Genomic DNA, 19,844 nt, shown 5'->3' with positions numbered 1-19,844 from the left:
GAAACTGAAGTCTCCCTTTTGAAGGGAGTTAGAATCTGTCAGGTTGCTCAGAAATGGCTGGAACCAATGTTGCAAATCCCCAAGTGGAAAGACCAAGTTTTAAAATGATGCTGATGTTTCAGAATCAGAGGTCAAAACCTTAGGAACTGGGAATTCTCATCTCCTAACACTCTGCCTTCTCCCTTCCTCTCTGAAATGGGCTGACACCTGGCTGATGCATTCCCTCCGCCAGCAGTCTGGTACTGATGTTCAGACAGTGCCTGGGGGATGAGTGCCTTGTTGTGGCACAGCCCAGGATGCCATGGGCCCTCCACGTGAGTCCCAGAGCCAGGTGCTGTAGTTGGATGGCCAGAGGGGCTCTTGTGGTCAAGATTGCTGCCTTTGGTGACTTTCAGATTTGACCCATTATTCCATTCTGATCTACCAAGCCTCACGTCCTAGCCGATCTAGAATCTGGGGTGCTGAGGTCTTAGCCCAAAGAGTCAGATGGTGGCGTAAAGTCATGGGGTTTGTGGTCACTGAGCAGAGGAAAATGAGTCCCTTCCCCTTAGGGACTTTTAGTCCATGATTTGGCCTTGTCCAGAAAGAAGAAGCTTGAGCTTTGATGCCCAGCAGCTGAACTGATGATTGGGGGAGACTGGCTGAGCCTCCTTACCTTTTTGAAGTTGGGTCCAGGCAGGAGTAGGAAGGGATTGCTATTCCTGGTAGAGAGAATAATCAAAATGAAGTTCAGGCTTTAATCAGGCCCTTACACCTTCTGTGCTTATGAGATGTGAGTCCATGGGAGCCTGAGCCGTAGTGCAGACCCTTCTCTTCATGTGTGAGGAATCTCCCTTGGGCTACTTCCCAGCCCCCTCACATGCCATCCTGCCAAGAGATCCTTCTCCACCCCGGGGTTGATCTCAGAGGTAAGCAGGGCCCAGGTAGCCACCTCATCATGAGCAGAGGGGCTTGGGCAAGCCCCCTCCTCATCCTGGGGCTGAGCCAAGTTGATGACATGCAGGTACATCGCACACAACAGGCCAGGAAAGGTTGACCTTATGTGGCCAGCTCGCTCTGCTCTCCCCTCCACAGCCAGGAGCCATCGTGATCCTGCCAGGCAAAGGGACAGCTTCCGAAGGAGAGGGAGAGGACGCCACTGCTCACTTTCTTCTCTCCCCTGACGTTCCCCTTCTTGAGCTGTGGACAGGAAAGGGGAAGGGAGGGTCCTGTGCTGGGCTCATTTGCTAAAGGCAAAAATAATGTTTTCTTACCTTGTTTTCTCTTGCACCTGTCCTGAACCTTGAAAAGAGATTCCCGTAGCACCGCCGACCACTGCAGCCAGCAGCGTGGAGGAGCCTGAAGGTGAGCGGTCCACTCCCTCTCATTGCTGTGTGGCTGTGGTGGGTGGGAGGCGGGCAGGAAGGGTGTGGGAAGGCCCAGGCTTCTCTGTACCTCTGTCCCTGCTCTGCTGCAGGTAAGTGGCACCCCTTGGGCTGCACTGAAGAAGGTGGAACCACAGGGTACTTTTTGGCGATTTGCTTTCTGAGAATAAAATAGAGGAGCTTTCACCAGTGCCTCTCTCCTAAGCCTAGAACCCTAAAAATTGACCCCCTCTGACTTGTGCAACAAAGTTGAGAAGCTGCCTGCCCACCCAACACCACCTGGATGGAGGGCCTGTAACTCTCTCTGGGGGCTGCAGAGAAGGTATGGAAAAGGAGGTCTTGGGCACAGGGCCGAGGAGGTGGGGTACACAGACAGAATTCAGGGCACAGGGCCTGTGAGGTGGGGTGGGAGGAGAATCACATCCTTCCTTTCACTCTCCTCCAACTGAAAATTGAGCACCATGGAGGCTGCAGGCCATAGAGCCTGAGACTTGGTCACCATTGGAAATCACACTGTTTTCACATCATGTTACAGTTGATTCATGAATTATTTTTTATGCCCAATTAATCTTTATTAGAAGTACAGAGATAACATGACTATACCTGAGTCTCTAAAGACACTTGGGTAACTGTACCTTGGTATTACTTGTTTCCTTTGTCGTGCTTGTATTTCACTTTAGCATTGAGAAATACTACTCTGAGGAAGGGTCTATGGGCTTCACTAGCCCTTGGCACAAGGTTGTTCAGCTCTGGCTTTGGCCGTGCAGAAGGCACGGGTCCTGGTGAGACAGATCCAGGCCTGAGCCCTGGTCTGGGGGCTCTTGTGTACTGGTACTTGGGGTAGGAGGGCAGGGCAGAAATTGACAGTGGGGACTCACCATGGGCAGATAGAATTGTAGTGGGGGCCGGATGCTGTGGCTCATGCCTATAATCCTAGCACTTTGGGAGGCTGAGGTAGGAGGATTGCTTGAGCTCAGGTGTTTGAGACCAGTCCGAGCAAGAATGAGACCCCGGGCATTGTGGCAGGCAGCTGTAGTCCCAGCTACTCAGGAGGCTAAAGCAGGAGGATCGCTTGAACCCAAGAGTTTGAGGTTGCTGTGAGCTATGATGCCACAGCACTCTACCCAGGGTAACAGAGTGAGACAGTGTCTCAAGAAAAGAAAAGGAAAAGGAAAGGCAAGGATCGTAGTGGGGTGTTGGAGAGCTTGCAAACCCATGTGGTGGCCTGAATATTTTAGGATGCAGATTAGATTTTGAAGAGTGTTGGCAGTGCACTGGGAACTTGAGACAAAACAGATCGAGAACTTCCATGTGCCCAGTCCACAGACAGCCCTCAAATAGGAAAGGACACAAATGTGTTTCAGGTAGCCCCGGAGGCCAGCAACTGGGGAAACCAAGAGATGGTATGATCTTGGCGTCGTCTGCAGAGTCTTCGAGCACCTTTGTTGGCAGGTGGGATGGCGATGAGAGGGTTTGAGGGGAGCAGCCTCACAGTGTGCCTGGTGGCTGGATGACAGAGCCAAGGCCGGCACAAGGAAGTGCTCTTTGTCAGAGCACAATTCAAAGAACACCTCAAATTAGTCCAGCTCTCAGGGAGAGCAGTTTTGAAGCCAGAAAACACTGAAATTAAATCTCAACTCTTGCTCTCCTTGATGTGATATCTGTCATCACTTGACAATGCCCTGCCTCAGTGACACTCACCTGGACACGGTCTCCAGGCTGTGCACGTGGTGGGGGGTGTGCTTCCCAGCAGGGGCCGTGTAGGCAGCTCATCCAAGGGGCTGCGCTTAATGATCTCTCCCTCTATCTCTCTGACTCTTCCTGCTTTTTGAGTCTTTGCCCCTTGGCTTAGAATTTCTCGTACTGGTTTTTGGCTTTCTTCATTCCAAATCAGAAACGAACAAATGGGGAGAAAAGGTGGGAGACGACTCCTGAGATTTCTGATGGGCTATAAGGAGTGGGGATAAAGCATATGAGGTTCTTGCTCTACCAGAGAAAAGATAGAGCAACTACTGATAAACACTTGTAGCATCCTCTTTTGAAATGTTTTCTTAGCAGGCCTTAGCTGTTTAATTACCTTTTCTGACTCGTTTTGATTTTGTTACTGTTTCCTTTCTTTCTTCTGAACCTTTTAAAAATAGGATTTAAAGTGAAGCAAGCAGTAAATAAACACTCTTATAAAGTGCTCTCCTCCCCAAGGGGCTGAGTGAGCAGGTTGGAAGCTTGTAGTGACGCTTATAGCTCTGGCCAGACCGTTACCCACCTGCTCTGGGGGTCTCCAGATGCCCAGAGTCTCTGATGCTTCCTTTGGAGAACATGAGCCATCCCGGGAACCCAAGTGCTGGGCTGTGGGGCCTCCTAGCCCAGAACGCCTAGGCTTGCCTTGTCTCGGCAGCTGAGACACTGTGGGCAGGAGGCCAGGAGGGCCCTGCGGGAAGCGGGCCTGGGAGCTCAGTGCTTCCAAACCTGTCCACTCTTGCAGTGTTTGGATAGGGAAGGCCTGTGTGTGAGGTTGCCTGAGCAAAGCTTATTTACTTTTGCCTGCGTAACAGAGGAGAATTAATAAGCTGAGAATTTGTTCTGAGAGCTGATGGACATAACCTTACCCTGAACTCATCCCCTTGAAGGGCCAGCTCACTCAGGGAATGTTCCTTACCTGCTCACTGAGCTAGCTGGTAAGCTGTCATGAGGCAAGGAACATGGCGCCCGCAGGAGGTCTGGGGCAGGGGAGGCCAGGAGGGAAACAGGCAGGAAGGGAGAGGGGACCAGCCACCCAAAAAGGGTATTGTGCCCAAGGCTTCCTCAGCACATCCCACTTGCCGGTTTTTGAGGTCTCCATACTCAGGGTTAAAAAAAGAACAGCTGCCTCCTTGCTCGCCATCAACTTGAGGGACATTCTTGATTTGCAGATAGTTTGGTTTTGTGAGGGAGGAGCACTGGGCTGGAATCAGGAGGTTTGGATTGATCTTTCATTGGCTGGAAGCATTCGGACCATGCAACAGCTTCTTTTTCTGTTCCTCCTTAAAGAATGAAGGAGCGGGACCTGGTACTCCTGGGGGCTCTCCCTCTCTTGGCTGTCTGTTGTAGGAATGACTGAGTCTCCCTGCTAGGGTTTCCCTCCTCAGAAGCACCTCCTTGGTCTCCTGCCTCTGACGATCCATTTCTCCCCCAAGCCTTTGCAGAGGCCCATAGGCTGAGGTGCTGGGAAATATAATGGCTGGCTGGGGCAGGGAGGGGCTGGTTTGCAGCATCTGCTGCTTTCCTTGGTGTAAATACCCCTTCTAGGGCTAGGTTCAGGCTCCCCAACTCACTATCAGTGTCGCTGAATGTAAAGTCAGGGCAAGATGTGCATGGTTGGCTCCCAGAACCCACCCCACCACTGCCCTGAGCCTTCCGCTGGAAATGGAACACAGACACCCACAGGGAGGAAGGGCTCCTCTGCTGGCCTGCCCAGTGTGAAGGGGCACACCTGCCTTATGAGCAGAAGCTGGCCCAAAGTTGGGCACAGAGAAGGGAGCCAACCAAGTCCTGGGCTCCGTCCCAGTAGGGGCCTGGGTCCTCTCTCCAGGCCCTGTCTTCCTGGTGCTTACCTCATTTGGGACCTTCCTGGTACCTTCTGCTAATGGCCCCAGCAGCCCCAGCCTGACTGAGGGCAGCTTTCAAGGACACCCTTGCAGCCTTTCCAGGGAGTCTAGAGAGAGACATCTGGGAAGCCCGGCAGCTGAAGCCCCCACAGAGGAAGGTGCTCCGTTCTCAGGCACTGCAAGGTGTGTGTGGCGGGGGTGGAAGGTGACCTTAGAGATGGTGCCATCTGGTGGTCTCACAGTGCCTCCATTTTTCCATTGAAGGAAATGTGGTTTCTATGGACCTGCAACCGGGATAAACATGGATTAGTCTCATTTTAGGCTTTTGTTTACCAAGATGGGGAATAGGTTGGGTAGATACAGGAAAATGAGCTGATGTGACCTGAGAGTGTTGTTGGTGAGATTGGGGGGGGTGGGGACAAGAGAGAAGAAAAGGCGTGAAGTTGGGAGTCTAAGGCCTGAATCCTGCTTGCCCTCTCCAGGGTTCTTCCTTGTGAAATAGGGTAATAATGACCCTGCCTGGAAGGGTGGTTAGGATTCCACAGGCTGATCCCAGGAAAGCCTTTCATTCAGTGGTGGGATTATTGTAAATGTGCAATAAAAACCAATAAAACCACATGAAAAATCCAAACAACCGTGGTCTAATGAGGGGCTGAGCCAGCTAAGATTCCTGCCAGCTTCTCCATCCAGGAAGGTGGGGTTTGAGGTGGGAGGTGTTGGCATGAGCACCGGTGTGGAGAGCTGGCTTGACATGGGGCTTCTGAGAAGACTGGGAAATAACAAGTCGTGCCGCCCAAGGCAGGAGCAGGGAAGGGACTGCTTGGTTGGCCTCGTCACAGACTTCCAGCAGCCAGCGTTAGACCCTGGACCAAGCAGAGAGTCAAAGAGTGGAAACCAAGTAAAGGTCAAGTTTATAGCCAAAAGCTGGAGACAACGCCACTGCCCATCAATGGATGAGTGAATAGAGAGAATATGGGACATCCATACACAGGGATGTTACTCAACCACGGAAAAAAATGAAATACTGAATTGTGCTACAACATGGATGAACCTTGAAAACACTGACCCAGGAAAAAAGATAAGTGGATCCTGGCTCAGTGAAGAAGGATACTAAATATATATGCGTGTGTGTGTGTGTGTGTGCGTGTGTGTATGTGTTGCTTACTCCATCCTGGGCACTGTTCCATATGCCTTATATGTTTTTAACCATTTAATCATCTCTTCTACCCACAGAGGGTGGTACCTCCCATTTTACATAGGAGCAAACTGAGGGACAGAGAGGTTGGTGAGTGCTAGGAAGCAGCATTACTGGGGTTCTGGCTGAGGTTGCCTGGCCTCAGGGTCAGTCTGTGAGGGGTGTGGACCACTGTGGCATTCTACATCTCAGAAGTTAATGTTGTTGGGCCAGTTTAGGGTATTTAAAAACAAATTCCTGGCTATGTTGTGGTAACATCATTACCAGGAGAGAAGACAAACTCACGTGTCCACTAAGGGTGACCTGAGACCGTGGAGGGCAGCCGGTTAAAAGCTACTGCTTTGGCTCGGCGCCTGTGGCTCAAGTGGCTAAGGTGCCAAGCCACGTACACTTGAGCTGGCGGGTTCAAATCCAGCCCGGGCCAAAAAAATAGCTGGGCATTGTGGCTGGTGCCTGTAGTCCCAGCTACTTGGGAGGCGAAGGCAGGAGAATCTCTTGAGCCCAGGAGTTGGAGGTTGCTGTGAGCTGTGATGCCACGGCACTCTACCCAGGGTGACAGCTTGAGGCTCTGTTTCAAAATAAATAAATAAAGGCCACTACTTTATGCAAGTGCCAGGTAAAGGGGCTCTGGTGAGTGTGGGTGGTTGGCGCATGGGGCTGGCACGTGACTTAGGCTGTGGGTTCTGAGTGTGGGAGAGCTGTTAGCAGAGCTTGGACTCTTTGGTCACAGGGCAGCCAGAGTGAGACTGAGCAAATGAATCCGCTAATGCTAGAAAATGGGTGTGCATCAGAAAAGGAAAAACAACAGCAACAAAAACCTACTAGCAGAGAATCAACTGAAAATGATTAGAATATGAGAATTCTGCAAGGAGACCATTGCAAAATTAACAAAGGCCAGGAGCTTTTCTTTCATATCAGCAGTAACTAGATACAAAAGGGCATCTGATTTATTTACCACAGGCTGTCTGGCCTGCCGTAAGTACTCATGAAAGCACATCATTTGTACGATAATGGTAACAATCTCAAGTAGAATATCAATAATAATAGAAAACACGCAGAAATAAATGTAGCAGAGGAAGTACAGACTGTATATCAAGAAAAGGACAAGACTTCCCCAAGGAACACTAAAGAACAGGAAAAAATGGAGGGTCTTGCCTTGTTCTGAGAGGGTAAGACACAATATTGTAAAAATGTCAGTTCTCCCGGAAGTAATCTGTAAATTTAGCATAGTTACAATCAAAATCCCAATCAGGACATGATTCTAAAGTTCAGCTAGAAAAATAAATGAGTGAGAATAGCCAATAAATTCTTGCAAAGATGATTAATGAAGGATCATTTACCCTACCAGATATTTAAAAATATCGTAAACTGGGTATTAAAATTAGTGTGGTACTGGCATGGGAATAGAGCAATCATTAACGCTGAGTAGAAAGTCCAGAAACAGCCGTAAGGGGAAGCATAAGAACTGAGGGTATGGTAAAGCAGTGATTGTTCATCAGCGAGGGAAAAATGATAATCAGGAAATGGTACTGGGAAAACTGGCTATTTTAAAATAATAAAAAAATTAGATTTCTACTTTATGTTGTATATCACCAATGGATTAAAGATTTACATATCTTTGGTGAATCCTTAAATTTCTGGAATAAAATGAGTATTGGTGTACTCTGGGAGTGAAGACATGATAGCATCAAAAATCACAAAGGGAAAGATTTTGAAAAGGTACAAATGGAAAACATCTGTACTTAGAAAGTCTATAAACAAAATAAAAGCAGAGAAAAATATTTGTGATATGGCCAACCAAAGGTTAAAAGAACTTTTACAATTCAATAAGACAGATCCTAATATAAAACTGGGCTCAGAAAGTGAGCCAGGTATTCAGAGAATTTGTACAAATGGCAATAAGCATATGGAGTATTATTACACTTACTAGTAAGCAAAACATAACATGAACATGGTTTCACTTGTAAACTTTTTTTTCTTTTTTGGTTGCAGTTTTGGCTGGGGCGAGGTTCAAACCCACCACCCTCAGTATATGGAACTGGCGTCTTACTCCCTGAGCCACAGGCACTGCCCTACTTGTAAAGTCTTAAGAATAAAAAGAACAGGGCGGTGCCTGTGGCTCAAGGAGTAGGGCGCCGGTCCCATATGCCAGAGGTGGCGGGTTCAAACCTAGCCCTGGCCAAAAAAAAAAAAAAAAAGAATAAAAAGAACATTAACAAGAATACTGGCCAGGCAGGGTGGCCTCTGCTTGTAATCTCAGTACTTTGGGAGGCAGAGGTAGGAGGATCACATGAGCCCAGAAGTTAAAGAACAGCCTGAGAAACAGCAGGATATCATCTCTAAAATTTTAAAATTATCTGGGTGTGGTGGGGGCACCTGTAGTGCTCCTTGGGAGGCTGAGGGAGGAGAATCATTTGAGGTTGCAATGAGCTATGATGATACCATTGCCCTCTAACCCAGCAATAGACCTTTTCTCCAAAAATAATAAACATACTAATTAAAAACAAGAATGGTGGGCGATGCCTGTGGCTTAACAGAGTAAGGCGCTGGCCCCATATGCCGGAGGTGGCGGGTTCAAACCCAGCCCCGGCCAAAAAGTGCAAAAAAAAAAAAAAAAAAGAATGCCACTTTAAAAACGTATCAGATTGACACACTATTTGGAAAATAAAAGCAATGTCCAATGTTGAAAAAGGATTGGAGAAACAGGCACTCTGGTGGCAGGAGGGTAATGTGGTACCACGTTTATGAAGGGGGATTTGGCATTATGTATTTATCTGTGTGACCCCATCAGTTCACTTCTAGGAATTTAGCTTCAGGAAATAGTGATATGTGCCAGGAGTTAGCCAGGAGGGTGAATATTGCAGCTGTATTTACAGTAACTAGAGGGAAACATGTCTTTTTGTAGACTGAGTTACTCAAGGATGGGATGCCATATAATTACGCTGTATAAGAATATTTCAGCAGGCCCAGCGCCCATAGCAGAGTGGTTATGGCTCTAGCCACATACACCGAAGTTGGGTTCGAACCCGGCCCAGGCCAGCTAAACAACAATGATAACTGCAACAAAAAATAGCCAGGCGTTGTGGCAGGCGCCTATAGTCCTAGCTATTTGGGAGACTAAGGCAAGAGAATTGCTTGAGCCCAAGAGTAGTTTGAGGTTGCTGTGAGCTGAGATGCACTCTACCCTGGGCGATACAGTGAAACTCTGTCACAAAAAAAAAAAAAAGAATATTTCAACAGAAAGATACACTATATTGCCAAGTGTCAAAAACAGATTTCACAACAGATTACACATGGAAAGTCAACTTTATTATTGGTAGAAAGACTGTTTATGGAGTGGCGCCTGTGGCTCAGTGAGTAGGGCGCCGGCCCCATATGCCGAGGGTGGCGGGTTCAAGCCCAGCCCCGGCCAAACTGCAACAACAAAAAAATAGCCGGGCGTTGTGGCGGGCGCCTGTAGTCCCAGCTGCTTGGGAGGCTGAGGCAAGAGAATCGCGTAAGCCCAAGAGTTGGAGGTTGCTGTGAGCCGTGTGACGCCACGGCACTCTACCCAAGGGCGGTACAGTGAGACTCTGTCTCTACCAAAAAAAAAAAAAAAAAGAAAGACTGTTTATGGAGCATTTCAAATTATTTCATTATGTTCATATACTTCAGTGGTTCTCAACCAGCCACTGATTGTTCCGTCCCAGGAGACATTTGGCTATGTCTGGAGATATTTTTGGTTGTCACTACTAAGGGGAGGGTACCACTAGTATCTAATGGGTAGTAGCCAGGGAAGCTGTTTAGAAAGAACTAACTGGTCCCAAATGCTAATGGCCAAGGTTGAAAAACCCTCATAGATTTTATACAGGATAAAATCCACACATTCTCTCTACAAGCATTAAGGTGAGAAGCTCCAGCATTGGAGATGGACCCAGCTTGTCCATTAGTTACAGGTCATATTGAAATGGATGCCACTTGTGTTTCAAGTTTGTAGCCATTTCCCACGTGGTAATATTTAACCCTTTGCCTGATTTTTTTCCATGGGAGATTTTAACTTAACCTAAAAGTGAAATGTATCTTCTGAGTCTTACTATGTGTTAGTAAATTGTGAATTGATGTGCAGTTCAACTCACTGTTAAACTTTTTATTATGAAAAATCTCAGAGGAGTATGGAAAACTGAGAGGTGAACAGCCACATTCCCATCACCTACGCTCAACAAGTAACATTTTACCCTATTTGCTACAACAATCTTCTTTTAATGAAGTATTTTTAAATAAAGGTTTAGAGATTATGACAGTTCACCTCTAAATATTTCAGAATACACATCCAAAAAATAAGAATATCTCCTCAATACCATTGTTACTGTTAACAAAATTAACAGTACGTTTTTCAATATCATCCAGTACCCAGTCCATATTCAGACTCCCCCCAAATGTCTCTTACAGCTGGTTTGGCTCCTTGGTTTAATTATGAAGGTATTATGCAACGATGTGATATACAAAGTATTATATTTAGGAATGCCTCTGGTGCCCCAGCCACGGGCTGCCTTGGGGGATATAATGAATGTGAAGTGGCATGTAAAATGCAAAGTGTCACCCACAGGGTGACTGTTGTCATCGTTAGCCTCACCCAACCTTCAAGAAGAGGGCTGGCCATGTCTACCTGGCTTTCTGGGGATGTGAGCTCTGCCCTTACTCCAGGGGGGTGTCCACAGCAGAAGGGACAAAGTGAGATAAGCAACCATTTCCACTGTGGTTAGGAGCACAGAGTGTGGAAGCTCAAGGACATTCAGCTGTTATTTAAAGCGTTTAAATCAGGCTTTAGCTCCTGACTCAGCACTGTTGATGTAGGGGCTGGAGAATTCCTTGTAGTGGGGGCTGTCCTGTGCGTGGTAGATGTTTAAGCAGTATCATTGGCCTTACCTACCAGATGCCAGCCCTTGCTCTCTGGCCAGTTGTGATAATCAGATGTCCCCTGGGGACAAAAAAGCCACTGGATTAAGTCCAGATTTCCTGCCATCAGCCCAGTTGCTAGAACTCCCATCCTGGAAAAAAATCCTGGAGACTGTACGGGGCTTTTCCAGTGAGGGGGACCTGCTCACTGCTCTCTGCCTTGAGACCAGACATGATGTAGGTATTAGGTTGACCTATGTGTAATTGTCACTGTATTTGACCTTTTGTGACCCACAGAACTGGCAATTTCATATAGTCCAGCTTATATGTCCTTCCCTTGGCCAGGAGACCCTGCCCCTAGGCATACGGCACACATGAGACCATTTCCTTCCTTCCCACCCTCTGTCTTTTCTGTCTCCCTCTTCTACAGCACCCCCACCTTCCTCATCCCCCTCGCCATCCCAAGCCTCTCCCCCGAAACTCCCCTCCTCTCTCCTTTTTGGGGCCGGCAGAAAGGGCTGGGGCAGAGGTCATGCTGGGGGTGAGCAGGGCCAGGCGAGTGCCACCGCCCCCATGCCCCTTCCAGGGGCCTGTGTCACCCCAAAGAGCACAAAGGATGCCATTTGCATGGTGGGTTTCAGGACCCCCATTGTTCCCCTGTCGCTGGGCCTTTTGCAGGTGGAGCTGTCACCAGCCTTGAGGGGATAAAGGGATGAGCTGGGAGGCCAGGGGAGCAAGTGGGGCGGAATATTTAGCCCTTCTTGGGAGCTCTTCCCACTGGAGACTCAAGAGGGATGGCTGATTAAAATGGGACAAGTGACAGGTGTCAGGGAGAGTGAGGATAGGAGTCCCCAGGACTCCACCTCCATGTCACACAGCTGTCACAGCGAGCTTGCCAGCAGGGGTTGGGGGATGCAGAGGCCCCGGGGGTCCTACCCAGAGTTCTGCCTGAAGCCCTCTGGTGTTCCCGTGGTGGGAGAGGACATGCAACATCTGGGCCATGCACCCTGCAGCAGACAGCCCTTCTATCCCATTGCAATAGGCTCGGCCACTGAGCTAGGGTGGGTCAAGTCCCTTCTGCCCCAGAGGCAGGAGCTGACAGCACCCACAGTGGTCCCTTGCTTACTTATCTTGCTAAAACCACTCCAGACTTATAGTAATAACAACAGCCAGCTATCCAGTCCTGTGCTTAAGATCATGGGTTTTGAGTATTTCACCCTAGCCCAGTTAAAGCATCCTGCCCTGGGCCAGTCTTCCCAGTGAAAGGGAGGAGTGGGTTGAATGACCTGTTTGGCCTCCTCCCAGCTCACAATCTCCCCGTCTCAGCTGCGGCCCAGACAAGGACTGGTTTGGAGGCCTCTGTGGTCACCATCCCCCATTCCCCACCCCATCTCCCTCCATTCTCCCTCATCCTGTCTTCAGCAGCTGGGTAGGGCCTTGGTACAGAGCCAACTTTGTGTTCTTAGGCACAGTAGCCAGGGGGGTGCCTTGGGGATTCTTTCAGGGCTGTGTTGAGGGAACTGTGGGGCATCTGGACCAAAGAGGGTGCTCAGCCTCAGGGAGGGAAAGAGGAGGAGAATGGGCTGGGGACACTGTTTGCCCAATTGCTAGGTGGCCTCCCTAGTGTTTACCTTCATATCTGGGAGGCTACCAGGCTACCAGGTGGGCTACCACCCCACCTCCTGCTGGGCAGAGCTTTCCTCTCTGTAGCTCTTTCCCTCTGCCCTTAAAGCTATGGGTATGGCCAAGTGAAACTAGTCCCCTGCCTCTGTCCTAGGCATGCTTCAGAGATTTGGCCTCACAGATCACAGACTTTGTCTTTGCCATCCAGGGCAGAGCTTCAGCTTCAGGAAGAGCAGCAAGTTGGCATCTTGGGACAGGCAGCGGGACATTGCCCCCTTCCCCTCCCCTCCTCCAGAGGAGGGAAGTTTGTGACAAGTGTCATTTGGGGTGTTTTGCATGGTCTTTGCTTAAGAGTAAAGTGTGTGGTGAGATTGGAGAAAGAAGAAAGCCCTTTGTGTGTAGGGATCAGGAAGGAAGCAGGGTCTGAAATGAGCATATTTTGCACAGGGAGGCAGTTGGGGGACTGGTGGTGTGTGGGAGCCAGCTCACACCTGCTCACACTACCTCATGGGAGCTGACCATGCCACTTCTTCCCAACTCTGCGTTCAGGGTGTCGTGCTGGGAATTTGAAATCAGCCATGGTGAGAATATTTACACCTCAGAATTTACCAAATGGTACATATTTTTTTTCTCCCCAGAGAGCCAGTTGTTAAACATTTCTCAGCATGGAGTTGTCCAGAAGGCGTCCTGGGATTGGAATTCTGGATCTTAATACCAGAAGGAACCTAGAGATAGGTCATCTGATCTGGCCTCCACATTTGACAGATGGGAAAGCTGAGGCTCAGACAATAGTGGCTCGCCTTAAGTCACACAGTGGGTTAAAGGTAGAACCAAGATTTCCACTTAATGCCTCCAGCAAGCTATTCTTTTCAACCAGTAAGTTTCGGAGAGAAATCAGACTGAGAGGCTTGGAGGCTTGGAAAAGACTCCTTCTGAGCAGAGATGAGAAATTCGTGGTGTTTGGAGTGTTTCCTTCAAGATTTTCCATAGGCCCAGGCCGGGCAAGGTGTCTGCCCAGTGCCAGGCTTCCAGCAGGTGGGACACATCCCCATTTTCCTGGCCAAGCATTCTTTCTGTCCCAGGAGGCCACCTCCTTCAGCCTTAGGGTTGGGAAGTTCCACTTCAGCATCTGAAATTTTCCTGGACCCAAGACATCTTCACAGTGGTTTCCATCTTCACCAGACACAGAAACCTGTGAGAAGGTTCCCTTGGGGACTGGCAGTCCATGATTTTCCTGGCTCTGATCTTTACCCCTGCCCTTCTTCCTTTGTGTGGCCAATTTATTGCTATGGGTGAGAGAGGAGGTGGAGTGCCAGCCATTCATTTCGGTTATCAGGGGCCCTGGAGTTTTCAGCTGTGTTCCCCGGAACCCCAGGAGGCCTGGGACAGATTAGTTGAGGGAACGCTCTCAGGAGAAAGCTGAAAGAGCATGAGAGAAGCAGTATCGTGCGGGGGAAGAAAGCACATGGCTGCAGGAGAAGTCTGGCCTCAGCCTGACCCCACAGGAGCGCAGGAAGGTGGACTGTGTCTAAAAAGTCCCACTCACAGGCAGAAGGGCCAATCAGTGATACCTGCCCACATCACTTGGCTATCAGCTGTGGACCGAGTGGGCAGGGGCAGGTGGGACCTCCCAGATATCATCTCTAAGCAAAGCAGTGTCCACCCACCAAGGGCAAGCCTTGAGAGGAGGGTGCAGGTGTGAGTCGTGAGCAGCAGGGGGTGGGTGCATGGGCCCAGGAAAGGGGTTCTGAGCAGGGCACCAACCACATCGGCTCTGCTTGGCAAGCAGTATAATGGGAAAGGGAGTTTTCCTGAGATCCAGGGACTATCTGGATTTCTGTTTTGTCTATTCTCCAAGAGCCCTATGCTATCAAAAGACCTGGTAGTTATTCTCTGGGGTCCCATGTCCTCCCTCTATGTCCAGCCAGCCCCACGTCCCTCTTCACTGTACATGCTGTCATCGTTACACTTCTGCTGCTGCCCAAATTCAAACTCTGCCCACTTCTCACAATCCTGCATTGGTCAGGGCAGGCTATGTGCTGTAACAAACAGCCCGATGGTGTAGTTCAGTTATTTCTTGTGCAGTGCACATCCCTGGTTGGTTGCTACCTTCCAGTGAGTCAAGGGACTAGGCTCCTTCTGTCACATGGCTCTGCCATCCTCTAGGGCTTTGGAGTCATTGCTGGTTTCTCTGCATCCAACCACAAACAGGTAAAGAGAACCCAGAGAACTCATGGGAGACTTCTGTGGGTTAGGCCTGAAAGTGGGTGTCACTGTGCCCTTGCCCCATTGGCCAGGACTCAGTCTCATGACCACCCTAAGTGCAAGGGGTGGTGGGTAACATAGTCTGGGGGGGTTGAAAGTATGTTTGGTAATCACATATGGTCCTTGCCACGGATCCTTTTTGATCACTGCTGACTTCAGAGGCATCTGTGGCCACCTGTCATTATGGTGCTATCCATATTGGCATCAGAAAGTGGTGGTGAGCTCTGAGGGCCTTTTTGTGTGTAAGTAGGAAAGCTGTTTAGCCCAGTCTTGGCCCAGGGGAATGGCTCCTACCCGACAGCTGTCTAGGTTTGGGGTGTAGGCACACAAGGCAAAGATAACACCAGGTTCCAAGATCTGACCTCATCGGCACTGGCTTAACCAGCTGAGCTAACCGGACAGCCAACCAGCTGGGTGGACACGACAGGATGACAACCATTGCTCTCTTTCATGACCTTCCCAGGGAGCCCCCACTCAGCTCAGCTGAATCACCCTTTAGAGCTGACAGCAATTCCAGTCTGTGTCCACTGTTGGCTCTTGCTGGAGAAGCCTATAGAGAGCCAACCGGATCCCTGTTGGGACAGCTTTGTTTTCCCTGCTGAACACAAATCCCCTGTTCACTGGGAGAGCTGACAAGGAGACCCCATGGGGCTGGCCTGGTGGGAGCAGATACCAGTGAATACAGTGCCCGGATGGCTTCAGCTTATTAAAGGATAACTCTGCCCACCGAGAGAGGGACAGAATGGAGGGCACAGAGCTGTTACAGCGGATTAGTGGCTGCAGACTGATGGAGGCAGGTGCAGCATTTTCTGCAATTTGGAAGGGTTTATGAAATACTGATCCTGTGCACTATAAATCCTGCCCTTGGCCTCATCTGGGCTACAGGCTGAAAATGGGGGATTTCTTGTTCAGCCAGGCTTGGTAGGGGCTTTTAGTACTTCCCCTGCCCCCCACTCGCAGAATTCACTGGGAATTCTACCAGGATTTGTGCACATATTCATTTTCTATTCATCAATCACATGTTTACCAAGGGCCTTTGCGTGGTGCTAGGGTGACAGAGCGGAGTAGAAGGTGGAGTTTTGCCTGCAAGGGACTCACGGCATCCTAGACAAGAAAGACACCTAAGCAGGATTCTAATTCAGACTTTCAACTGTTACCAGGTGCCTGTGTATCAGCAGACACTGATGTTGCCTGCTGTGAGTCTGACCCAACTGCAGGCATAACTTAGAGCATCTTGGGTCTTCTGCTATCCAGGTGAATGAAGCCTCAAGTCCATTGTGGCCTGTTGGCCCTCCAGATGGGCTGCTGTTCCTAATATGATGCTTAGAACCAGTGGCATAGCTGGACATGTGGGGTCCTCAACCAAAAACTCTAGAAAGTTCATCGTATGAGGCAGAATTTGGATCTTGAAGAAGGCTTAGAAGGCAGGGGTTTCTCTGGCTGTGATGCAGAGTCAGTCTCCATAGTTTCCCCTGCTGGAGAGGGGAACCCTCTTCCCCATCTTTCCCAGCCACACGCCCCTTCTCCAGCTAGGTGGCTCATCTTTAGCAGGCAGAAATCTCCACCTGTACTCTCTTCCTGGCTTCACAGAGCTCATCTGTGGTGTGAGAGTCTTGAACTTTGACTCTGACAAAAGATGTTTGAACTTGTTCTGTGGCTCAGGGTTTTGGTGAGCATGTTATCAAGAGGAAGGGAATGCAGTGGGTGGTTTGGACCTCAGAGCTGCCAAAAAGCCTGACTTCAGGGGAGGAGGCACGTGAGATCAGAGGGCTCTGAGCTGACCCTGTGCACTTGTCCCAAGGGGCCTGGGTGGCTGCTTCCTAGCTTCTAACAGGAGCTGGTACCTGGAGGTACCAGGAACAGAGCTAGAAGATGCCTCCCACACATATGGCCTCCCTTGTAGGTGAAAGCTGGGTAGTCTATTGGAATTACTCAAAAAGTTCGGTGGACTTCCCAGTGGCGGATTGGATGCAGCACTTGGGGATATGTAGGATCCACAGCAAATACTGGACTCCTGGGATACGGTTCTCTCCTTCCAGCTCCCATTGGTCTATGGACAGGAGGGAGCTGGCCCTAGGAGGCAAATACAGAGTAGTTGGAAATCTTGTGTCTAGGGAGCACTTGAAGAAAGAAGGGACGTTAAGAAACAGAAGACTGGTATAAAAGATGAACTTGGCATCTTGTTAAGATGTAGGACATGTCTGGGCAGAGCAGGGATGAAGTCCAGGGTATCTGTTGGTCTCACAGCATCTTTCAACATCCAGGCTCCACATTCCGTAGCAACGTTTTGGGAGGGTAGCTGTGCCTCTGCCTGGTAGGTGAAGGATGCCAGCACCTTCTGCAGGGGTTTATTTGGGTCTGTGTTTACCGGGAGTATATTGAAAATCCTTTATTTCCTTAAAACAAGCATAAAACCTTTATTCTCCATGTGAGCAGGTAACAGGGTTTGGTCTCGTCACAAAGGACTTCGCTTCTGCCCTGGTTGTGACATTGCTGTAGAATGAGTGACTCCTCATAAACAAGGTTTCTGGATACCTGAGATATTATCCTTGAAATGCCACAAAACTTTTAAAAACATTTGCGATGGAAATCTTTTTTCAAACGTATCACCAACTTTCTTGCCTTATTAAGCAATACATGTTGAAGGTAATTTACCTTTCAAGATGATTCAGTCATTGCAAAAAGAGTTGTGCCGTAACGCAGGTTGTAATCTTGAATCCTATTCTACTACTTTAGGACCATTCACCTCTACTCAGTGACGCTTAGCTATTCTAGTCTGCATGTCGTCTGTACACCCCTCCCTTGTCCTCTGTTTGCTAGCTGTCCCTTCTTCCTACCAACGTGTCAGTCTCTCCCTCCGACTTTTAAATATATTGATCCTAATGCCCTCTGTTCTAGGAATGATGATAACATTTATTATCAATGTTCATAAACAAAGAATAATTAGGCTATGAATGAAGACCTAAAGGAATTTCTTTCGTAACAGCAATTTGGCTGCTCAGAATTCCTTCCCGTCTCTCCCCTGTATTCCAGAGTACAAACTTAGCTTCCAATTTAAGTGAGATTTTTCAGTTATGATCACCACTTTGGGGTTTACATTATATTTTCCAAAGAATCTGAAGCATTTTTACACTCAACATAGACTTCCATGCTGTAAAAAGGAACTGGGATTAGTCTCTTCAATTCTCTGAGGAACAGAGCCATTAGGAAGAAGAACTTGAATAAAGGGGTGTCTAAAAACCATGCCCTTAGGCCGGGCATGATGGCTCACTCCTGTAATCCTAGCACTCTGGGAGGTTGAGGTGGGTGGATTGCCTGAGCTCAGGACTTGGAGACCAGTCTGAGTAAAAGTGAGACTCCAGTCTCTACTAAAAATAGAAAAACTAGCCGGGTACTGTGGCGGGTACCTGTAGTCTCAGCTACTCAGGAGGCTGAAGCAAGAGAATGGCTTGAGCCTAGGAGTTTGAGGTTGCTGAGCTATGACATAACAATCTATCCAGAGCAACAGAGTAAGAATAAATAAATAAATATAAAAATAAGCAAAAACAGTGCCCTTGGTACTTTCTCTAGAAGTCTTGAAGGAAGCCTGTTCTGTTGGTGAAATAGGTGGTGGGCTATTTTGGAAGGTGGAGCTAAGGCCATCAAGTTACACAAGTCAGATGAGGTGATGACAGAGTCCTGTCCAATCCTAGGTTCCACGGTGAGGGAGACTTGGTAGCAGGAATGGTGACAAGAGTACAAAGTGAACCATCTTTAAGAACCCTTTCAGTTCTGAGAGAGTGGGTCTTATGGCCTATGTCTACTCCAGCAGATGGTGGCAAATGACAGAATGAATCGCGGATGGCAAGCATTTGTCAGCTTTCCCACTAAGCAACCAGGAGAATCTCCTTGAGCTCCAGGCTCCCATAGAGTGCTGTGGTCAATTGGTAATGTCTGCCCCGGGGTTGGACGGGAACTGGTGGCCGGTGTGCTGCCTACTCACTTGCTCTCAGTTGGTGCTTCCTCTGGCAACCTTCATTTTATTCTGGAGATCAGCTCCTCCTCATCAGGCCTTTCAAAGTAGGAATCCTGACATTCATGCTGTTTTTCCTTTTCTTTCTCTTCTTTCCTGGTTGGGCTGTCTTTATCACTGAGGGCCAGAACTCATCTGCTGTTTGAATGGGGAACTTCAGAGACAGGTGCAGGAAGAGGAATTCACTCTCTGGGTCCAGGGGCTTCTTGAATGTGGCTTACTTTTCCTGGCAGGCTGTGAGCACAGCCTCGTCTCCTAAAGGCTTGGCTGGTGGCAGGAGGGGTGAGGCATCGTGGGCACAGGGACACTGTCTGGAGGAGGGCCTGGCAAGAGGGATGGGTGGGGCGGCTGCAACGACCCAGACATTTTGCCTGAGGGCAGGAAGGCTGGAAGGATGGTCCCTTGAGAAGGGGAACCCCCTGCATCCGGATTGGGGGAGGTTAAGGGTCAGTGCTTGGTGGTCATCAGATTGCCCATGACTTTGAGGAAAGAGACCCCTCGGGTGGCCCTGGCTGGAGTGAAGAGCAACTGGTGTTAGGAAACATGTCCCCACCAGCCAGTGACCTTGGACACTGAACACCTCAGGCCTCTGTTTTGTCATGTGTGTAATGACAATGGCAGTCCTGATCCTCCCTTTTCTGCCTCCTTGAAAGGTGGTTGTGCAGCTGAAATGGGATGGTGGAGGAGGGCTGTACTTTGGTAAGGGTTGTCAGGAGTCGGTGCATCACCGTTCTGGTTGTTCCCACTGGGATGCGGGGGACGCGGGGCGCTGCTGCACTCTGAGGCTGAGGCAGAACATGCAGGCAGGGACCAGGGTGATACAGGTCTGGGACAGGTGGCAAGGCATGGCCTGGGGCGATCTTCCTAGTCAAATTAGTCCATCAGCATAGTTAACCCTGGTTGGGGAGGACTAGGGTGGGTAGCTG

General features: G+C 49.2%; 1 protein-coding gene across 5 annotated transcripts in view; it reads left to right on the top strand.

Moving 5' to 3' along the window:
* The window catches only part of NTN1 (netrin 1), a 195,132-nt gene that overhangs the window by 133,629 nt on the left and 41,659 nt on the right, over positions 1-19,844 (top strand). For all 5 annotated transcript variants that reach the window (XM_053568064.1, XM_053568063.1, XM_053568066.1 and 2 more), the window contains exon 5: positions 1,291-1,344. In XM_053568064.1, the coding sequence (XP_053424039.1) occupies positions 1,291-1,344 (54 nt within the window). The remainder of the gene's footprint in view (positions 1-1,290; positions 1,345-19,844) is intronic.

The sequence above is a fragment of the Nycticebus coucang genome, chromosome 18 (assembly GCF_027406575.1).
Source record: "Nycticebus coucang isolate mNycCou1 chromosome 18, mNycCou1.pri, whole genome shotgun sequence".
Taxonomy (NCBI): domain Eukaryota; kingdom Metazoa; phylum Chordata; class Mammalia; order Primates; family Lorisidae; genus Nycticebus; species Nycticebus coucang.
This window is presented reverse-complemented; position numbering and strand designations above follow the sequence as displayed.